Raw genomic sequence first — 15,767 nt, 5'->3', positions numbered from 1 at the left:
CTGGTTTTCATAACTTTTATGAAATATTTCTGTACCAGTGTTAACCTTCTTTGTTACAGTACCTGCTCTTAAAAACAACATTAAAAACCTTTTATATCATGATTATCTTTGGTTATATAAACCTATTGGAAAAAATGTTTTGATCATTAGGTACTGCACCAGAGGGCTTAATTCAATCCTTAACTGCAGAGATTGGACATTAACTATGAGTGAATACACAACTCATCTAATCAACAACAACAAGATTTTTCATACAATAGAGAGGGCAGTGTAAATGTGATTATAGAATTCTCAATATAGCTTTTACTTAAAAACTACATAATGCACATCCTTTACAGCAGTGTGTAATCACATTGGATTTGATAAGAAATTTCTTCATGAAGACACAGTACAATCAGGCATAAAGAATTTCAAGATATAAGATAATTGTTAAACACCTGACATAATGTTACACACATGAAATATAATAATTCTAGAAATACATTTCATGAAAAACATAAAAGACATTTAACTCCAAAGATTACAAAGAAAACTCAAGAGAATAAAAATACGTGGCAAGTGGAGGGGGTTGGTGCACCCTCGTTAGTAGCAGTAGTTGTGTAGAAAACAATTCCCTTTGAACTTTGGGAAATAATAGTGTTTTCATGCCTTTGTACTTTAGTTTTTCTGGTACGTAAGGTAATAGAGTAGACTTTTACAATATTTTCTCTATATATTGTCTCTAAAAAATCTATTTTTTGCTTCATGCAGTTTGAAAACTAATTGAATAAAACTTAGTGGAATTTACTTTTTTTGACTTGTAACTTGTAGAAAGTAGAAAAGGCATTTGTTGTAAAACTGACACTGAAAAGCTGTCTAAATTGTAATGACTAGCGAAATTTTTTTTGAAATGCAGTTGATGGCTATTGCAATTTACATCAAGTGCATTCTATTATTACACTAGTATTAAAATAATAGCCCTCCTCACAAATTGGGTCCATAAACAGTTTTGGGGTTTTTTGCCATTCTGATATTTCAGGTTTAAGCGTAGCCAGACTAAATGTTAGAAACATATTTACCTTAATCTTCATTAAAACAATGTGTCTTGGGAGTGAAATTCAATATCATTTTGTCTGCTACTTGCAATTAACTCATCAATAATTTATAACAGGTGTTTAATATCCTATAAATTCTCCAAGCTTTGGAAATTCAGAAGTAAATTTCCTCACAAACTGGGAGTAATCTTTAGCCAACAATAAACAAATTCAAGTATGAAGATTTTTGTGGTTTTATAGAAATTCAGAAATAACAAAGTTAAAATGGATTCAATGTTAGATAAATTTATATCATCCCTATTGATAAAAGCTCAATGACATTGACAACTTACATTAAATCTTTGAAATATAGCAAAAAAAAGAGAGATACATATTCAAGGTATAGCATAAAACAGTCCCAACACATTCCTTTCAAAAGATGTCTTTGCATTTGTGTCATTAGCAAATAATGAGGTAAACAGTTGACTCTTTGTTTCATAAGATTGGCAGGGTTTGGGAACACCTGTTTCTTTACCATTTGTCCTATTAAGGTAACCATACTAAATCCAGACCTCTTAGAAAGATTCCTGGATTCACATGTTGAGTGCTATGTACATGGTCTATTACATTCCCAGAGTTTAAGTACTGGTTTATTTCATTTTATATCTCTTTCCATGAAATTACCATTCTTAGAAACTATCTGCCTCTGCAAAACAAACTTTAGTAAGTATAAATAAGATAGGGATTTTAAAGTTTTACTTAAAATCTCAAGTCATCCAGGTGGACATAAAGCACACAAGTGCCTTAAAACCAGTCTTTCACACTGCACTTATCAATAGCGATTGTTTTGTAAACTGCATTTTTTTAATAAGATGACATGAGTGAGAGTCAACATTGATACTCAGCTTCTTCTTTCAGACATCCAGCCACACTGACTGTAGCGATGATGGTGGCCCCTGTTGTAGACACCTGTGCAGTAAAAGACTTTATTTCACACAGGCTGATAAATTTATGTCAGATGGTATCACTTAAAGCAGTGGGATCTCAAATCTTAAAGTGCTTCAGAATCACCTGTAGGGCTTAACACACAGCTTCTGGGCTATCACTCCTAAAGTTTCTGGTTAAGTAGGTGTGGGATAGGGTGGAAATTAGCATGTCCAGTAAGTTCCCAGATGATGCTGATGCTGACGGTATAGAAACCACATTTTGAGAATCACTGATTTAGAGCAAAGGAATTCTGACTTCCCATCCATCACATAACTGCTGCTCTCAGAGTCAGTTTTTTCCTTTCTCTCCCCCTTTCCCTCCCAATCTCTCTCCCTTTTCTCTCTTTTAAATTATAAATAGGTATATTTGGGTCTAAGGAATTTACTCTTCCTCTGAGCTATTACTTGACTATTAAGGCATATTATCAACGTTATTTGAAGTCATCCTCAAACTTTTTAAAGTGCTATCATCACAATCCAAAAATTACAACTCTCCTTTCATGCAGCATAAATAAGAAAAGAAGTTCTGAAATATACAAAGGGGAGAAAGGAGAGAGTTAAAATACTTTGCTTTCACTGATATAGTGCTTATATTTTACAACATGATCTCAATAAACCTTGTATAAGAAGATAGTTTTTGCTTTGAGTCATAAAAGGCACGAGGTAACAGAATCCCAAATTCCAAGATTTGAAAACAAATTGTGGATAATTAGGCTGTATTACTTTTCTCTGAGAGTAATGGAAAATGAACAAAATAACAAAAATTAATTTTCCATGAAAGTTTTTCTTAAACACTGTGCCCCATATCTTTGTTTCAATACAATCAGAACACCTGTTACCATAATATGAGATGAAAATCATCTTTCATAAACACTTACTTTTAATTTTCAAGTAAATATTTGAATCAGAAGAATTTTTCAGGGGAATAAGTTTGAATATTCAGTGCTTTGACCCCTAAATCTTACATTTTCTACAAAATATACGATAGTCTATTCATTTATGTGTGAGTTAAGAGCAAGCCCCTCTGTTTTTTAACCACCTGGTACTCAGCTCCAGGCCCAAATGGAATCCACTGACATCAACTGTCATTGTAAGTAAATTGAAAAAAAAAAAAATGCCACTGTGCTACAAACTTTCTGGTGAAGACCACTGTCCTTGGTAGCTTCACTGCTCTGCCATGACCAAGAATTGTCCCCCAGATTGTTTGCTGCCTTGCACTCTGTCAACATGTCTCCCTCACTAGACTGAAGCTCTTTTGTAGGCATGTTTGCATTGACCCCACCTCATTCCCTAGCACCTAGCACAGTGGTGCATTTTTTATTTAATCCAGCAAGACTGACAGTGTCATTTTTTTTGTTTTTGTTGTTAAAAGAACATAATGATGTGATTTAGCTTATTCTTAAATGTTAAAGTCTTTCAACAGAGATGGAAATTATGTTAAAACTTTTACTGTAATAGAGTCTTACTGGCCATATATTGAGACAAGAAATGTTAGTAATGGTCAATTTGCAAACCTGAGAAAATTGTGTAAATGAGTGAGTATATAGTTTTGTAAGACAGTTTTGAATTACCTAACACAATATGCTATTTTATATATAAATATTTTCTCAGATATCACATTATAACAACAGTCTTGAGATTTTTTCAGAAAAAAAACTATTAAGTCAACTATCATGTCTATTGTTAATTCAGAATTAGTAATTGCTACTTCTTTTAGTAGCAAAAAAAATCATTGGATAGATTCTCATAATTTTAGGAACCAATTTGAATGTGAGAGATTAAAATAACAAGGGATTATAAAAAGAATTAGAAATGTTTAAACAGTTAATTAACACACATTATAATACATGAAACTAAAAGTGAAATAGCCTGAAATAAGTTCAGTTGAAAGTTAAACTTCTAACCTATTTAAATCAAAAGTTGAGAAATCATTTTAAACTGACTTTTTTTTTATTTCCAAAGAGCAATAGATTAAAAAAAAAAAAAAAAAAAAAAAAGATCCACAAGTAATTTTAGCTTCACATCAATAGGATAATAGAATTTTTGTTCCCAGTGATTTTAAAAAGGATAGTTTTACTCAGGTATCCTTGTCATATGAACCAATATTCTACCAGTTTTGAAGTGGTCCTGCTCCATTGGCTGCTGGAAGTGTGCTTATGCTAGTGAGCACGACTTGCTCGGAAAGTTTTGATATGTTATCAAAGTTGCTGATCTGAGTGGTCAAGGACTTCCGGCTCTCTGTGCTAGTTCGTCCCCTGGTGAGCCGATCCTCCTGGCGATGGTGAACTCCAAGGCAACAGCAAGAAAATGCAGCTTTAAATTCCTCTCGAAATTTTCCTGGCAAACAGAGAGAATGAAAGGAAAAGGAATTATGCATAAATGCTTCAACAAGTTGTGAATAGGGTACAACTGAGTTGCTCCCTTGAGCCAAACTAACAATGAGGTGTAATATTTTGCAAAGACGGGGAAAATAGAAAAAGGAAATTGAGTTTATTGGAAGCTTGGTAGACTCTTGAAACAATGAAGTATTTTCATAAAATAATGAGGCTGCCTTTCATGTATGGTGCTTGGAATTTATTTCATTCCTTTATAGTCAAACCTCACATATTTACACATATTGGTATATTTTATCTAAATAACTATAACGGAAGTGGTCATCAGTAGAAGAATGCTCAGAGATATTTAATAATTAAACACAGTGAAACTTATGTCATACAAAGCCAAAATTATACAAAAATTACTCCTGCATTTTACTCTAAATAACTGATATTGAAACAATTAAATCCACAAAATACTTAGAAAATATCACTCAAATATCCAGAAAATTTCCAGTTTCATAATCTATGTAAGAAAGAACAAAGACTGAAGGGGGAAAACTACTGTAGAAGGTATTCCTTGTCTTTAAATTATGGAGACATTGGAGAACTATGTAAATGAATCAGTCACTTTTATTAGTGTGAATGGCAGTATTGGGAATCATTTCTTCTCTCTTAGCCTCAGCTACCCACTGAGTTATTAGTGATTAAATGAGAAGATGAATGTTCACGGGCCCAGCACAATAGCAGTCACATAATGAGTTATCAGTGATTATCAGTTGCCTCCTCTAACTCACTTTTATCCTTCATACTAGGATTTGACCTGGTTCTGTGACTTCTGCTTCAAACACTTCTCATTACAACTTCCTTAGAGCATTTACCTGCTTAGTGCGAGGTTCAGAGCTTTAGTCATTGTGCTAGATTTTTTTTAAAAAATACAACAAAATTGTTCTCAACAATCTAATTGGTTGCCTTTTTTTCAACCTATGCAACCAGAAGGCCAAAGATCAAGTTGAAAGATGCACATGCTTTATTAAACATGCCACAAAATGAATTTCTGTTCTTCCATATAAAATCATCATGCAGTTGAAGATAGAAATAACAAAGAAATCACCAATGAGTTGGAGAGTAAGGCAATGTAAAAATGTAGCTAATTAAAACATAATTCTAAAAGTCAGTCAGGCAAAATGTGAATAAACAATAGTGATTTAAATGATTTTTATAATTATATTGATTCCATAAACAGATATAAATTGTATAAGTTACACATATATCTATGTGTGTATCATTTAACTTATGTGTTATTTTGGAGTACTACTACTTTTGGTAGTCAGTGGGAAATATTGAGATAAATCCAAGAGGTGATACACACAAGAGAAACGTTAATATAGCAAAATATCTAAAAGTGAATATATCCCAATTCTGTCTCAATTAGGGTACACATTTTGGCAAAGGAATAATATAGCAAGGCAAAACAGAACGAAGTATTTTATATTTTTGTAAATCAAGAGTTTAAAGTATGTCATGTAAGATTTTGTGTTATTGATTTCTCAGAATGTTTACTTTTCTATTATAACATTTCTTATAAGTTTTACATGGAAAAAAATCACTTAGTTCTTTTTCTCTGATGAGTCCAGTAACAAATATTTTGCCTCAAAAAAGAAGAAACTCAAGACAAATCAGGTCAGGGAAAAAGAAAAATCTCACATAGCAACTAAACTCTTCATGTAATTGAAGAGTGTTCATTGATTCCTCATCCTTGGTTAGAACTGTGGCTTATGGAAGAAAAGTTGAAAACTCACCACTGAGAAAATTATAAATAATTGGATTCGCAGCACTATTGGCATATACAAGCCAGTGTGAAAAGGTAAACCAGGCATACACAGTCTCTCTGTCCTCGGTGTGGGTAAACATCCCAAATACTCTGCAGGAAAAGAAACAACAGAAAAGTATCTTTTAAATAATTAAATTCAAAGGTGAACGAGGCTATTGGTAGAGGTTGGTCTGACCCCTGTCCTCCTTGGTTGCAGGAATTGACCGCAGATTGGTTTCTGACCCTATAATTGGTTTAGAATAACTTCAGTGCCTGAACAGAACCTCCAGAGCACAATCAATAAATCAAAAGCCAAATCAGGTCAGAGAAGGGTCTCTCCCTTTCACAAATAGCAGATGCAGTATTTCTTGTAAATAAGAACACAGAAGTTGAATATATCTTCTTTATTTCATTTTCTTTCTAAATACAATTGAATAAGGTTGTATTAATATTCCATTATGTGTATCATTTAAAAATCACTCCTAAATGATAGTCTTCAAGTACTTTTTCCTACTTTCATTTATGTATTGATCAAAGTATCATATGCCTTCAACTCCAGTCTTCCTGGACTATCTGAAACTTGCCTTCTGGGACTCCTTAATACCCAGAGTAGAAACAGTTCTCAATGGGCAGAATTTTGGTAATTTTTAAAATTAATGAGTGTTAATTTTTCATGTATTATTTTAAACTTTAAAAAATGTTTTATTATGCTATCCTTAAAGACGATTTAAAAATTTCCTCCATACTTAGAAATATTCCATCTATTAAATTCTAATCGCTAACCTACAACAGATAACTTACAGCTACTCCATAAGATTATAGGTCAAAAATCATATATATTTCCTGCTAAAGTCTCCATCTTTGTCTGTATCTGTGTGTGTGTGTGTGTGTGTGTGTGTGTGTGTGTGTGTGTGTGTTTTACAACAAGAAGGCATGATAACAATGCATTTCTGGTATAAGGTTATTCTCTAAAAAGTACTAGAGTTTTACAAAAATATTGCATAGAGTGAAACAATATGGACAACAGAAATTTGTACTATGTTATGACCCTTTACCTCAAAATGTCTTTGAAATCTTGGACAAATCTGAACTGTTGTAAAGAAATTGGTTTTGACTAATCTGGCAAAAAGTTAAGTTTTAAGGAGAAGAAGCTAAGAATGGTTTTTGTGGGAGAAAGAAAAAACAAATTTCATATGCAAGGACAAACAAATACATAAGCATTTGAAAAAAAAATGTGTGTGGTAACAAGAAAAACAATCTTCAAGTTCTTGTTTTCAAAAGTTTTTATGTTGTGGAAAAGAGTAGAATGCCCAAAAACTTGAAATATTTTGAATTTAACATGGCCTTGCTCCTTTGACAGTTATTTGTTTTCCTTAGAAAGGAAGGGATTTGAGTCGGAAGAATAAGACAAATATTATTGACAAAAAAGTATTTGGAAATAAAAGGAAAGAGCAAGTTCTGAGATACAGGAAATCCAAATACGGAACCCAGAGAGAGGTAAATCCAATTTTCATTGAATTTAGACTGAAAGAAGATTAAAAAGAGAAAGAATAAAACCCATCTAGTAACATGTTTATAAAGTTTTTAAAAGCAGAAGACAGTATCTAGAGGTGGCCATAATAAATGTATATTAAATTTCTGTTAGCAAAAAAATGATAATAATAATAAGAGGCGAAGCACAAAAAGATATGGAGGGCAAAATAATTTCTATTTTGTGAGCTGGCATATGTCTGAAGGACCCAGGCCACAAAAAATCATATATCTTTAAGGCTGTGACTGTAGTAAGTAGTATTACTGAACAAACGTTTGTTCTCCATTTCTTCTCCATCGAAAAAGCCATTAAACAATCAAAAACAGGGGCCAAAGAGAATGAGAACCCATTGCAGCTGGTTATACCACCTTTCTTCTGACTCCAGCCAAAGCTGCTGCTCTTCAGAGTTCCCAGCTGTGAGGAATATGATATTGATTCTGAATCAGGGAAAAGTGAGAGGAGCAATTCTAGCTTAAGTTCGAAGCCTGTTGTAAACAGAATTGGTATTGCCTTGGGACCAGTCTATGTGGAACAGTTTTGATAATTCCCAATAAAGTTAGCTGGCCATGAAGTTTAGTGTGTACCGCTGCCTCTGCATCTGCTGTTCATGTCATGGGTCAATATTTTTAACTTAATACTTGTGCCTGCAGTGTAACAAATAACACACTTTCCCTCACTGATTTTTATTAATATTTGTCCTGAGCTTGATTCAGTGACTTCAGGAAATGAATTCTTCTGTTTAGACATTTGACATACATAGCTGCCTTGATTGCCTTTTTTGTAAAGTGCTCACCAATGCACTTTTAAGTATAATTAGAAAACTAACATAAGATTCTTATCTCTTTTTATCCTTAAGAGATAATGCTCCCACAATTGCCTATGTTTTTGAAAACGAAGTTTTGAAAAACCCATTTGTTCTCATCAAGAAAGAACTGCAAGCTGTAAATTAGTTGTTACGCATTAGAACTTTGTCTGCATCTAAGGTTTAGCAACTAGCTTGAAGAGATTGGAGAAACATCTGTTTTATGTCTGCCGTGCAACTGAGAATACGCATGGACAAAAGCACATGTCTGAGCACTCTTAAAGGCTGTTCGCCTTACCTGCTGGTAACAACATAACTGAGTCATCTGGCCTGACAAGGTATCTAGGCAGAAAGTTTAGGTTTTTCTCTGGCTAGTAAAAAAAAAAATGTTAATTAAGAATCAAGAAATGGCAGGCTATTTCATTTTCAAATAACAGGTAAGTTTTACCTCTTTAGCACATTGAGGATGCTAATTGGTAGATAGCAAATTGCAAATACCAAAAGCACAACCATCAACATCCGGGCTGTTTTCCTTCTGGCTCGGATCTGCTTTATTTCAGCCGCCACAGCGCTTATCCGGGACTTTGTCGGCTGTCCTGGCCCTCGAGGCTGTGAAACAGGCTGCAGGGGCTTCCATTTTCTCTGAACTACAGACGATGTTCCAGGAATCTGAAAGGAGAGGAGACAGACCCTTATTGCAATTTGACTTAGGATAACTTCCACTTTGGGGAAATAATTAGAAAACACAGTCCGGAAAGGCTTCCAGACACCTGAGGTGTGGGAGGTTTGAGCGCCTGTTTCTCCGGAACATTTGCTGAGCTTAGTATGTGCTTGGCATTAATTCAGTCGAATGCCAAATAGGAGTTTGGGTGGGAAAAAAAGTTAAAACATCAAAATTTTGTCGATGTTTAAAAGAAAGCTGCAAGTGGAAAAGATATTTCCTTGTAAAAAGAACAAAGCCTGGGAAAGGAGAATGATAAAGGGATGACAGCCATATTATCTTGTTAGGAATTTTTGTTCAGCTCAGATACCAAAGTTTAAAGCAAAGGAAAAACCCAGCAAGTAACGCCAAGCAACCTGTATGGATTTTTCACGCATCAATACTGCCATCTGCTGCCAGACAGAGAGATAGGACTTAACTACCTGTAACTTTTTAGGTTTTCTGCTTCTCAAGTTCGGACAAAGCAAACTTTTTGAATGAAAGGATATTTTTAAAAATCAAGTATTTTTTGTTGTTCGCTATTTGTAGTTATGAAATTGTTTGAAATCAATTTTGTGGTCCAGCCCTTTAAAATGCACACAAAACCATTGAGGATTTTTGTGATCTTACATTAATATTTCAAATAGCTGGAATTTGTAACAATAATTACACAATTTGTACTTTTCCATTTCTTTTTCTTTTCAGAGTTATTTAATAATAGCAGGGAGTCCCTCCAAGTATAATATTTTCTTAATTGTAAGCTCACGAAGATTGATAGGGTGTAGTGAACAGAACAATAAAATTCAGCATGCATAATTTTTTAAAGAGGAAAACGTGCCAACAAGCACAAGAAAAGGCCACCTTAGTTCTAATAAGATTATTCAGCTTTGGTTTTTGTTTCTGTGCTGCAAACCAGTACTGTCCAATGTGTCCCTGTGGCCTCTCAGAATAGATGTTCAATGGATTTTATTGCTTTTTACACCACAAGATCGAAGTCTGTTCGATAATCTTTGAGAACAGAATTTTACCTATATGTCCACACAGATAAATTAATATGAGATTTCCTTTGACCATCTTCTCTCTTGAAGAGGCAAATGATGTTAACTAAAACCTGCCCTTAAATGGAAAATATTGGATAAATTATTTGTCTTCTCACTCTGTATGTCTTGTCGTGTAGACAACCCTTTTTACATAGTAGTGGTTCAACTCAATCTTTTAACCCATTAGTTGGGGAGAGATAGGAACTTTCTCTTCTGTGACTCTCATTTTAAATAGCAATTTTAAAAAATAACTGATGAGAATGAGCAACGGATGCTGGAAAGTTCCAGGAGACTTCTATCATGAAAAGCCTGTATGTGTCTGCTAAATGATCCTGAATTGTTTTCTAAATGATCTCTGAAAGATCAATTAAACTTTAGTGATTCTATCACTAACTGTTCCCCTGAAGAAGAGAATCAGCATTCTGCATCTGATGACTTCTGCAACCATTAGAAACAGTTCTCGATCACCTGAGGTTGGGAGTTTGAGATCAGCCTGACCAACATGGAGAAACCCCATCTCTAGTAAAAATATAAAATTAGCTGGGCATGGTGGCGCATGCCTGTAATCCCAGCTACTCAGGAGGCTGAGGCAGGAGAATCACTTGAACCCAGGAGGCGGAGGTTGCAATGAGCTGATGAGATCACACAATTATACTCCAGCCTGAGTAACAACAGCAAAACTTCATCTCAAAAAAAAAAAAAAGAAAAAAAAAAAGTTTTTCATAAAGAGAAACAGCTGTGGTCCCTGACATCAGGAAAAAAATGTAGTGATGCCCTTTTTAACAATCATCTAAATAAGGATAGAAGATGCTGAATCCTGCACTCATTTTGAGGACACATAAATTTCTCCATTGATAAGCTGTCTAGAGACACTGAGAATCCAGAGAAACTCAGTATAAAATTCAGAGGAATAACTGACATTACTGAGCTCCAGGAACTATGCATTAGTAATCCTGGTACATTATTGTAAATCTCATAGATTTCTTTTTTTTTTTTTTTTTTTTTTTTTTGAGACGGAGTCTCGCTCAGTCGCCCAGGCTGGAGTGCAGTGGCGCGATCTCAGCTCACTGCAAGCTCCGCCTCCCGGGTTCACACCATTCTCCTGCCTCAGCCTCCCGGGTAGCCGGGACTACAGGCGCCCGCCACCTCGCCCGGCTAATTTTTTGCATTTTTAGTAGAGACGGGGTTTCACCATGTTAGCCAGGATGGTCTCGATCTGCTGACCTCGTGATCCGCCCGCCTCGGCCTCCCAAAGTGCTGGGATTACAGGCGTGAGCCACCGCGCCCGGCTAATCTCATAGATTTCAATCAAGCAGGCACTGAAAAGGATTAAGTAGAATACATGCACCCCACTTTTACTTCATGATTATAAATAAACTTTATAAATCATATTTAACACAAAAATACACCCTGAAAAATGTATTATCACAGTTATGAATTGGAAATAGCATGTACATGATGGACCTTAAAACCTACTCTGTCTTAAGAAGTGTTTGTGACCAGGATAAAGTTATGAGGAAGAGGCACACATGCTACAAACATTAAAAATATCATGAGTAAACAATGAATTTGCCAACTTACATGAAATGGACACAGCCCTTGAAAGACAAAGATGACCAAAACTGACACTGTACTTACAAACCTTGCTACAAAAAAATCTCCAGGCCCAGATAGGTCCATTAATGAATTCAATCAAACAGTAAAGGATAAGTAATGCCTATCTTGTTCAGACTTTTAATGAAATGTACAGAAAATATAATATTTTTCAACAAATTTCATGAGGCCACATTTATCTTAACAATCAAAGATATGATAACAAAAGACAGTTAACAACTAAATATCCTTCATGAACAGAGATAGAAAGCACTTTAAAAATATGTTATCAAATCAAAGCCTGCAATATATAAATAGGATAATACCTTTTGCTCAATCAGATTTATTCTAGCAATGCAGTGTTGGCTTACCACTCAAAAAATCAAGTCTTCTGTCACCACTTGTACTCAACATTGTACTGGACTTTGAGCCAATACAAGAAGAAAAGAAAAATAAATAAATAAATAAATAAAATGCATACAGGTTGGTTCTATTGAGAAGAAATTATTGCTTACAAAGATCATCCTAAAGAATCTACAAAAAACCCACTAGAACTTATAAAAGAATTTAGCAAAAGGAGCAGGACACTAAATCAATAAACAAAAAAATAAATTATACTTCTATATACTAGCAATAAATGGAAAATAAAATTTTAAAGGTTTCAATATCAAAAGAATGTGTTTTAGGCACACATTTCATAAAATATATATAAGTATATATATTTATTACATATATACTTATATATTAAATATATAAATATATATTTGTTATTAAATATATACTTATAGATATTTAATAAAATATATATTTTATTTTATTAAATATCTATATGTATATATTTAATAACAAATATATATACTGAAAATGATGAAACATTGCAGAGATATAATAAAGAACTCCTAAATAAATAGATTCATTGTGTTCATGCATTAAAAGGCTTAGTATTGTTAATATGGCAATTCTCCCCAAATTGATCTATAGATTTAATGCAATTAATCACATTCAATACCACAACAGTCTTTTTTGTAGAAATGAAAGTACTGATTTTAATTTTTTATAAAAGTGCAAAAGGCCTGGAATAGCCAAAACGATTTAAAAACAGAATTTATTCTTTTTTAAACTTTAGTTGTAGGACTTATAAAAACTCATTTCAAGATTTATAATAAGGGTACAATGAGTGTTTAAATGTATTTGTGATTGTGTGTATCCCAGAGGACTCGTCTGATGTATATATTTACTGGTCGGGAAAGGAAAGGTAAATATTCAAAGCAAAACGTATTCAATTCAAAGCAGGAAGAAAGTATATGAGCAATGAAACCACGAACAACATTGCTTAATGCTGCCAAAAGATCAAGAAATAAATTTTAAATATATATATTCTTTAGAAATCATTGGTGATTTTTGTGTAAGCTGTTTCACTGTAGTGATGAAAGTTGACACTACCTTGAAGTGGGCTGAGACATCAGTGGAGGTGGCCATGAGTGACAAAAAGATGACAAACGGAAATAAGACAAGAATTTTATCTGGGAGGAGGAGGAACAAAGAGTTAAGTTTGTGGCTGGATGAGTCTGAGAGTTTGGATGATGATTTTTCTTAATGCATAACAAATGCCTGCTCCATTTGCTAAGTGCTAAAAAACTTGTAGGACAGGTCTCCTTTCTCCTTACCCTATTCGGTAACCCATTACCCATTTCATCATAATGGAGTACAACAGATATTTGGTAGGCACTGGCTGTCTTATATGCAGCAATAATCTCCTTACATTTCCCTGTTCAGCAGGGACCGTGAACATTTTTCTTGCCCCTTACATTCCCCACCATATGAAGATGACTGTGTTCCAACTCCGAGGGAGTTTTCACATTAAATTCCATGACTTCCTGACACTTTTTGTTTACCTCGGTACTGCTCTGATAAAAATTAAGATTTACATGCTAAATTTTTATCATGAGGGCTATAATTTTATTTGTTGCTTTTCTTAACATCATTCTCACTATGAATAGCTCCGCTTTCAGAGTGTACAGATGGCCCTTATCAACTGCAATACCTGATCTTCTCACTATGCCTCCTGCCCCTTGGCCAACTCCAGATCTGTTGTCTCGCAACATTATTCTGTCACACAGCCTATAACTTCTTCTTTGCAAAAAAAAAAAAAAAAGGTTTTCCCTCTGCTCTCTGGGAATTGATATATGGTTTCATGGAATACGTTCTCTCATTTTTTGCACGCCTATGGACCATTTTAAAGTCCATAGAAGTACAGAAAAAAACTTTAGTCCAAAAGTACAGAAAAAACAACCTGGGATAGATCCTATTATAGTCTCTCATTACATTAACATGTCAAATTTTGTGTTTAACCTTTTTTGCTTCCCTGTGGTTTCAGCAGCAGAATTTTCTTAAAAAAAAAAATAAATAAAAACAAACAAAACAAAACAAAACAAAAAAACTTCCGTTTTAAAAATTTTTAAATATCCATAATTTTTGTTCTTTTTTTTTTTTTTTTTTTTTTTTTTAGAAAAAGACATTTTATTGAGATACAATTCACATACCATAAACCTCACTACTTTAAGGGGTTCAAAAATGATTTTTAGAATATTCACAGTTGTGCAACCATCACATCATCACTATCTAATCGAGAACATTTTCATCACCTCCAAATGAGGCTCCAAATCCATTAGCAGTCACTTCTCATTGTCCTATTCTGCCGGTCGCTGCCAAGGACAAATTATTTTGGCTCTCTATATATTTGCCTGTTCTCAACATTTCATGCAAAGACTTCTTTCACTTAGTATGTTTTCAAGATTCATCAGTCTTGTGGCACATATCAGTGCTTCATTTCTTTTAATAGCTGAATAATATTATATTGCTTGCATATAGAACAGTTAGTTAATCCATTTGTTCATTGATAACATTTGGGTTGTTTCCCCTTTTTGGCTACTATGAATTTTATATTGTTATGAACATTCATGTGTAAGTTTTTGTGTAAACATGCCTTCAGTTCTCTGGGTATATAGCTAGAGATTGAATTGCTGGGTCATGTGGTAATTCTCTAAGATTTTGAGGAACTATCAAACTGTTTTCCAAAGCAGTTGCATCATTTTGCATTTCCACCAGCAATGCAGGAGGATTCCAATTACTCCACAACCTTACCAATAATGATTACTGGCTTTTAAAAAAAATCTATTCTGTTGTGTGTGAATAGGTGTCTCATGGTTTTGATTAATATTTCTCTAATGAGTAATGTGTGTTAAGCACCTTCTTATGTGCTTATTGACCATCTGTATATCCTCTTGCAGAATTGTTTATTCAAATCTTTGCCTACTTGTAATTGTTTTTTAAATTATTAATTCATAAGAGTTCTTTAGATATTCTGGATACAAATTCCTTACCACAAAAATGATTTGCAAATATTTTCTGCCATTATATGGGCTGACTTTTAACTTTTCTAATGGTGCAGTTTGAAGCACAAAAGTTTTGTTTTCATAATGTCCAGTGTATCTATGTTTTCATTTGTTGCTTGTGGTTTGGTGCCATATTTAAGAACCTATTGGTTAAGCCAAGGTCATGATGATTTGCTTCTGTGTTTTCTTCTAAGAGATTAGCACTTACATATAAATCTGTGATTCATTTTGAGTTAAGTTTTGAATATGGTATGAAGTGAGGTTCAACTCCATTCTTTTGCATGTGGATATACAATTGCCTTAACACCATTTGTTGTCAGGATTATGATTTTTCCCATTGAACTGTGTTAAAACCTTTATCAATACTCAATTAATCATAAATATGAGAGTATTTGTGGACCATGGATTCTATTCCATTGATTTATGTGACTAACTGTATGCAAGTACCACAGTGTCTTAGTTACTTTGGCTTTTTATTAAGATTTGACATTAGGAAGTAAGTTTTCCAATTTGTTTTTCTTTTTCAAGATAATTTTGGCTATTCTCTCTTCCTTGCATTTCTACATTAATTTTAGGATC

At 33.8% G+C, this 15,767-nt stretch overlaps 1 protein-coding gene across 2 annotated transcripts in view; it reads right to left on the bottom strand.

The window, feature by feature from the left end:
* Window positions 1-345: 345 nt before the first annotated feature.
* The window catches only part of HCRTR2 (hypocretin receptor 2), a 118,668-nt gene continuing 103,246 nt past the window's right edge, over window positions 346-15,767 (bottom strand). The window contains exons 5-8 of one of the 2 annotated variants that reach the window (XM_037987149.2): window positions 8,909-9,129; window positions 6,117-6,238; window positions 4,111-4,336; window positions 346-1,982 (exon numbers count right to left, since the gene is read on the bottom strand). In XM_037987149.2, the coding sequence (XP_037843077.1) occupies window positions 1,928-1,982; window positions 4,111-4,336; window positions 6,117-6,238; window positions 8,909-9,129 (624 nt within the window). In that variant the 3' untranslated portion in view covers window positions 346-1,927. Of the gene's footprint in view, window positions 1,983-3,930; window positions 4,337-6,116; window positions 6,239-8,908; window positions 9,130-15,767 lie in introns of those variants that run through there. The other variant, XM_008013672.3, reaches the window with a different exon arrangement.

This window comes from Chlorocebus sabaeus, chromosome 17 (genome assembly GCF_047675955.1).
Source record: "Chlorocebus sabaeus isolate Y175 chromosome 17, mChlSab1.0.hap1, whole genome shotgun sequence".
Lineage (NCBI taxonomy): Eukaryota > Metazoa > Chordata > Mammalia > Primates > Cercopithecidae > Chlorocebus > Chlorocebus sabaeus.
Note: the sequence above shows the minus strand (reverse complement) of the source record. Positions and strands in the feature narration are given on the sequence as shown.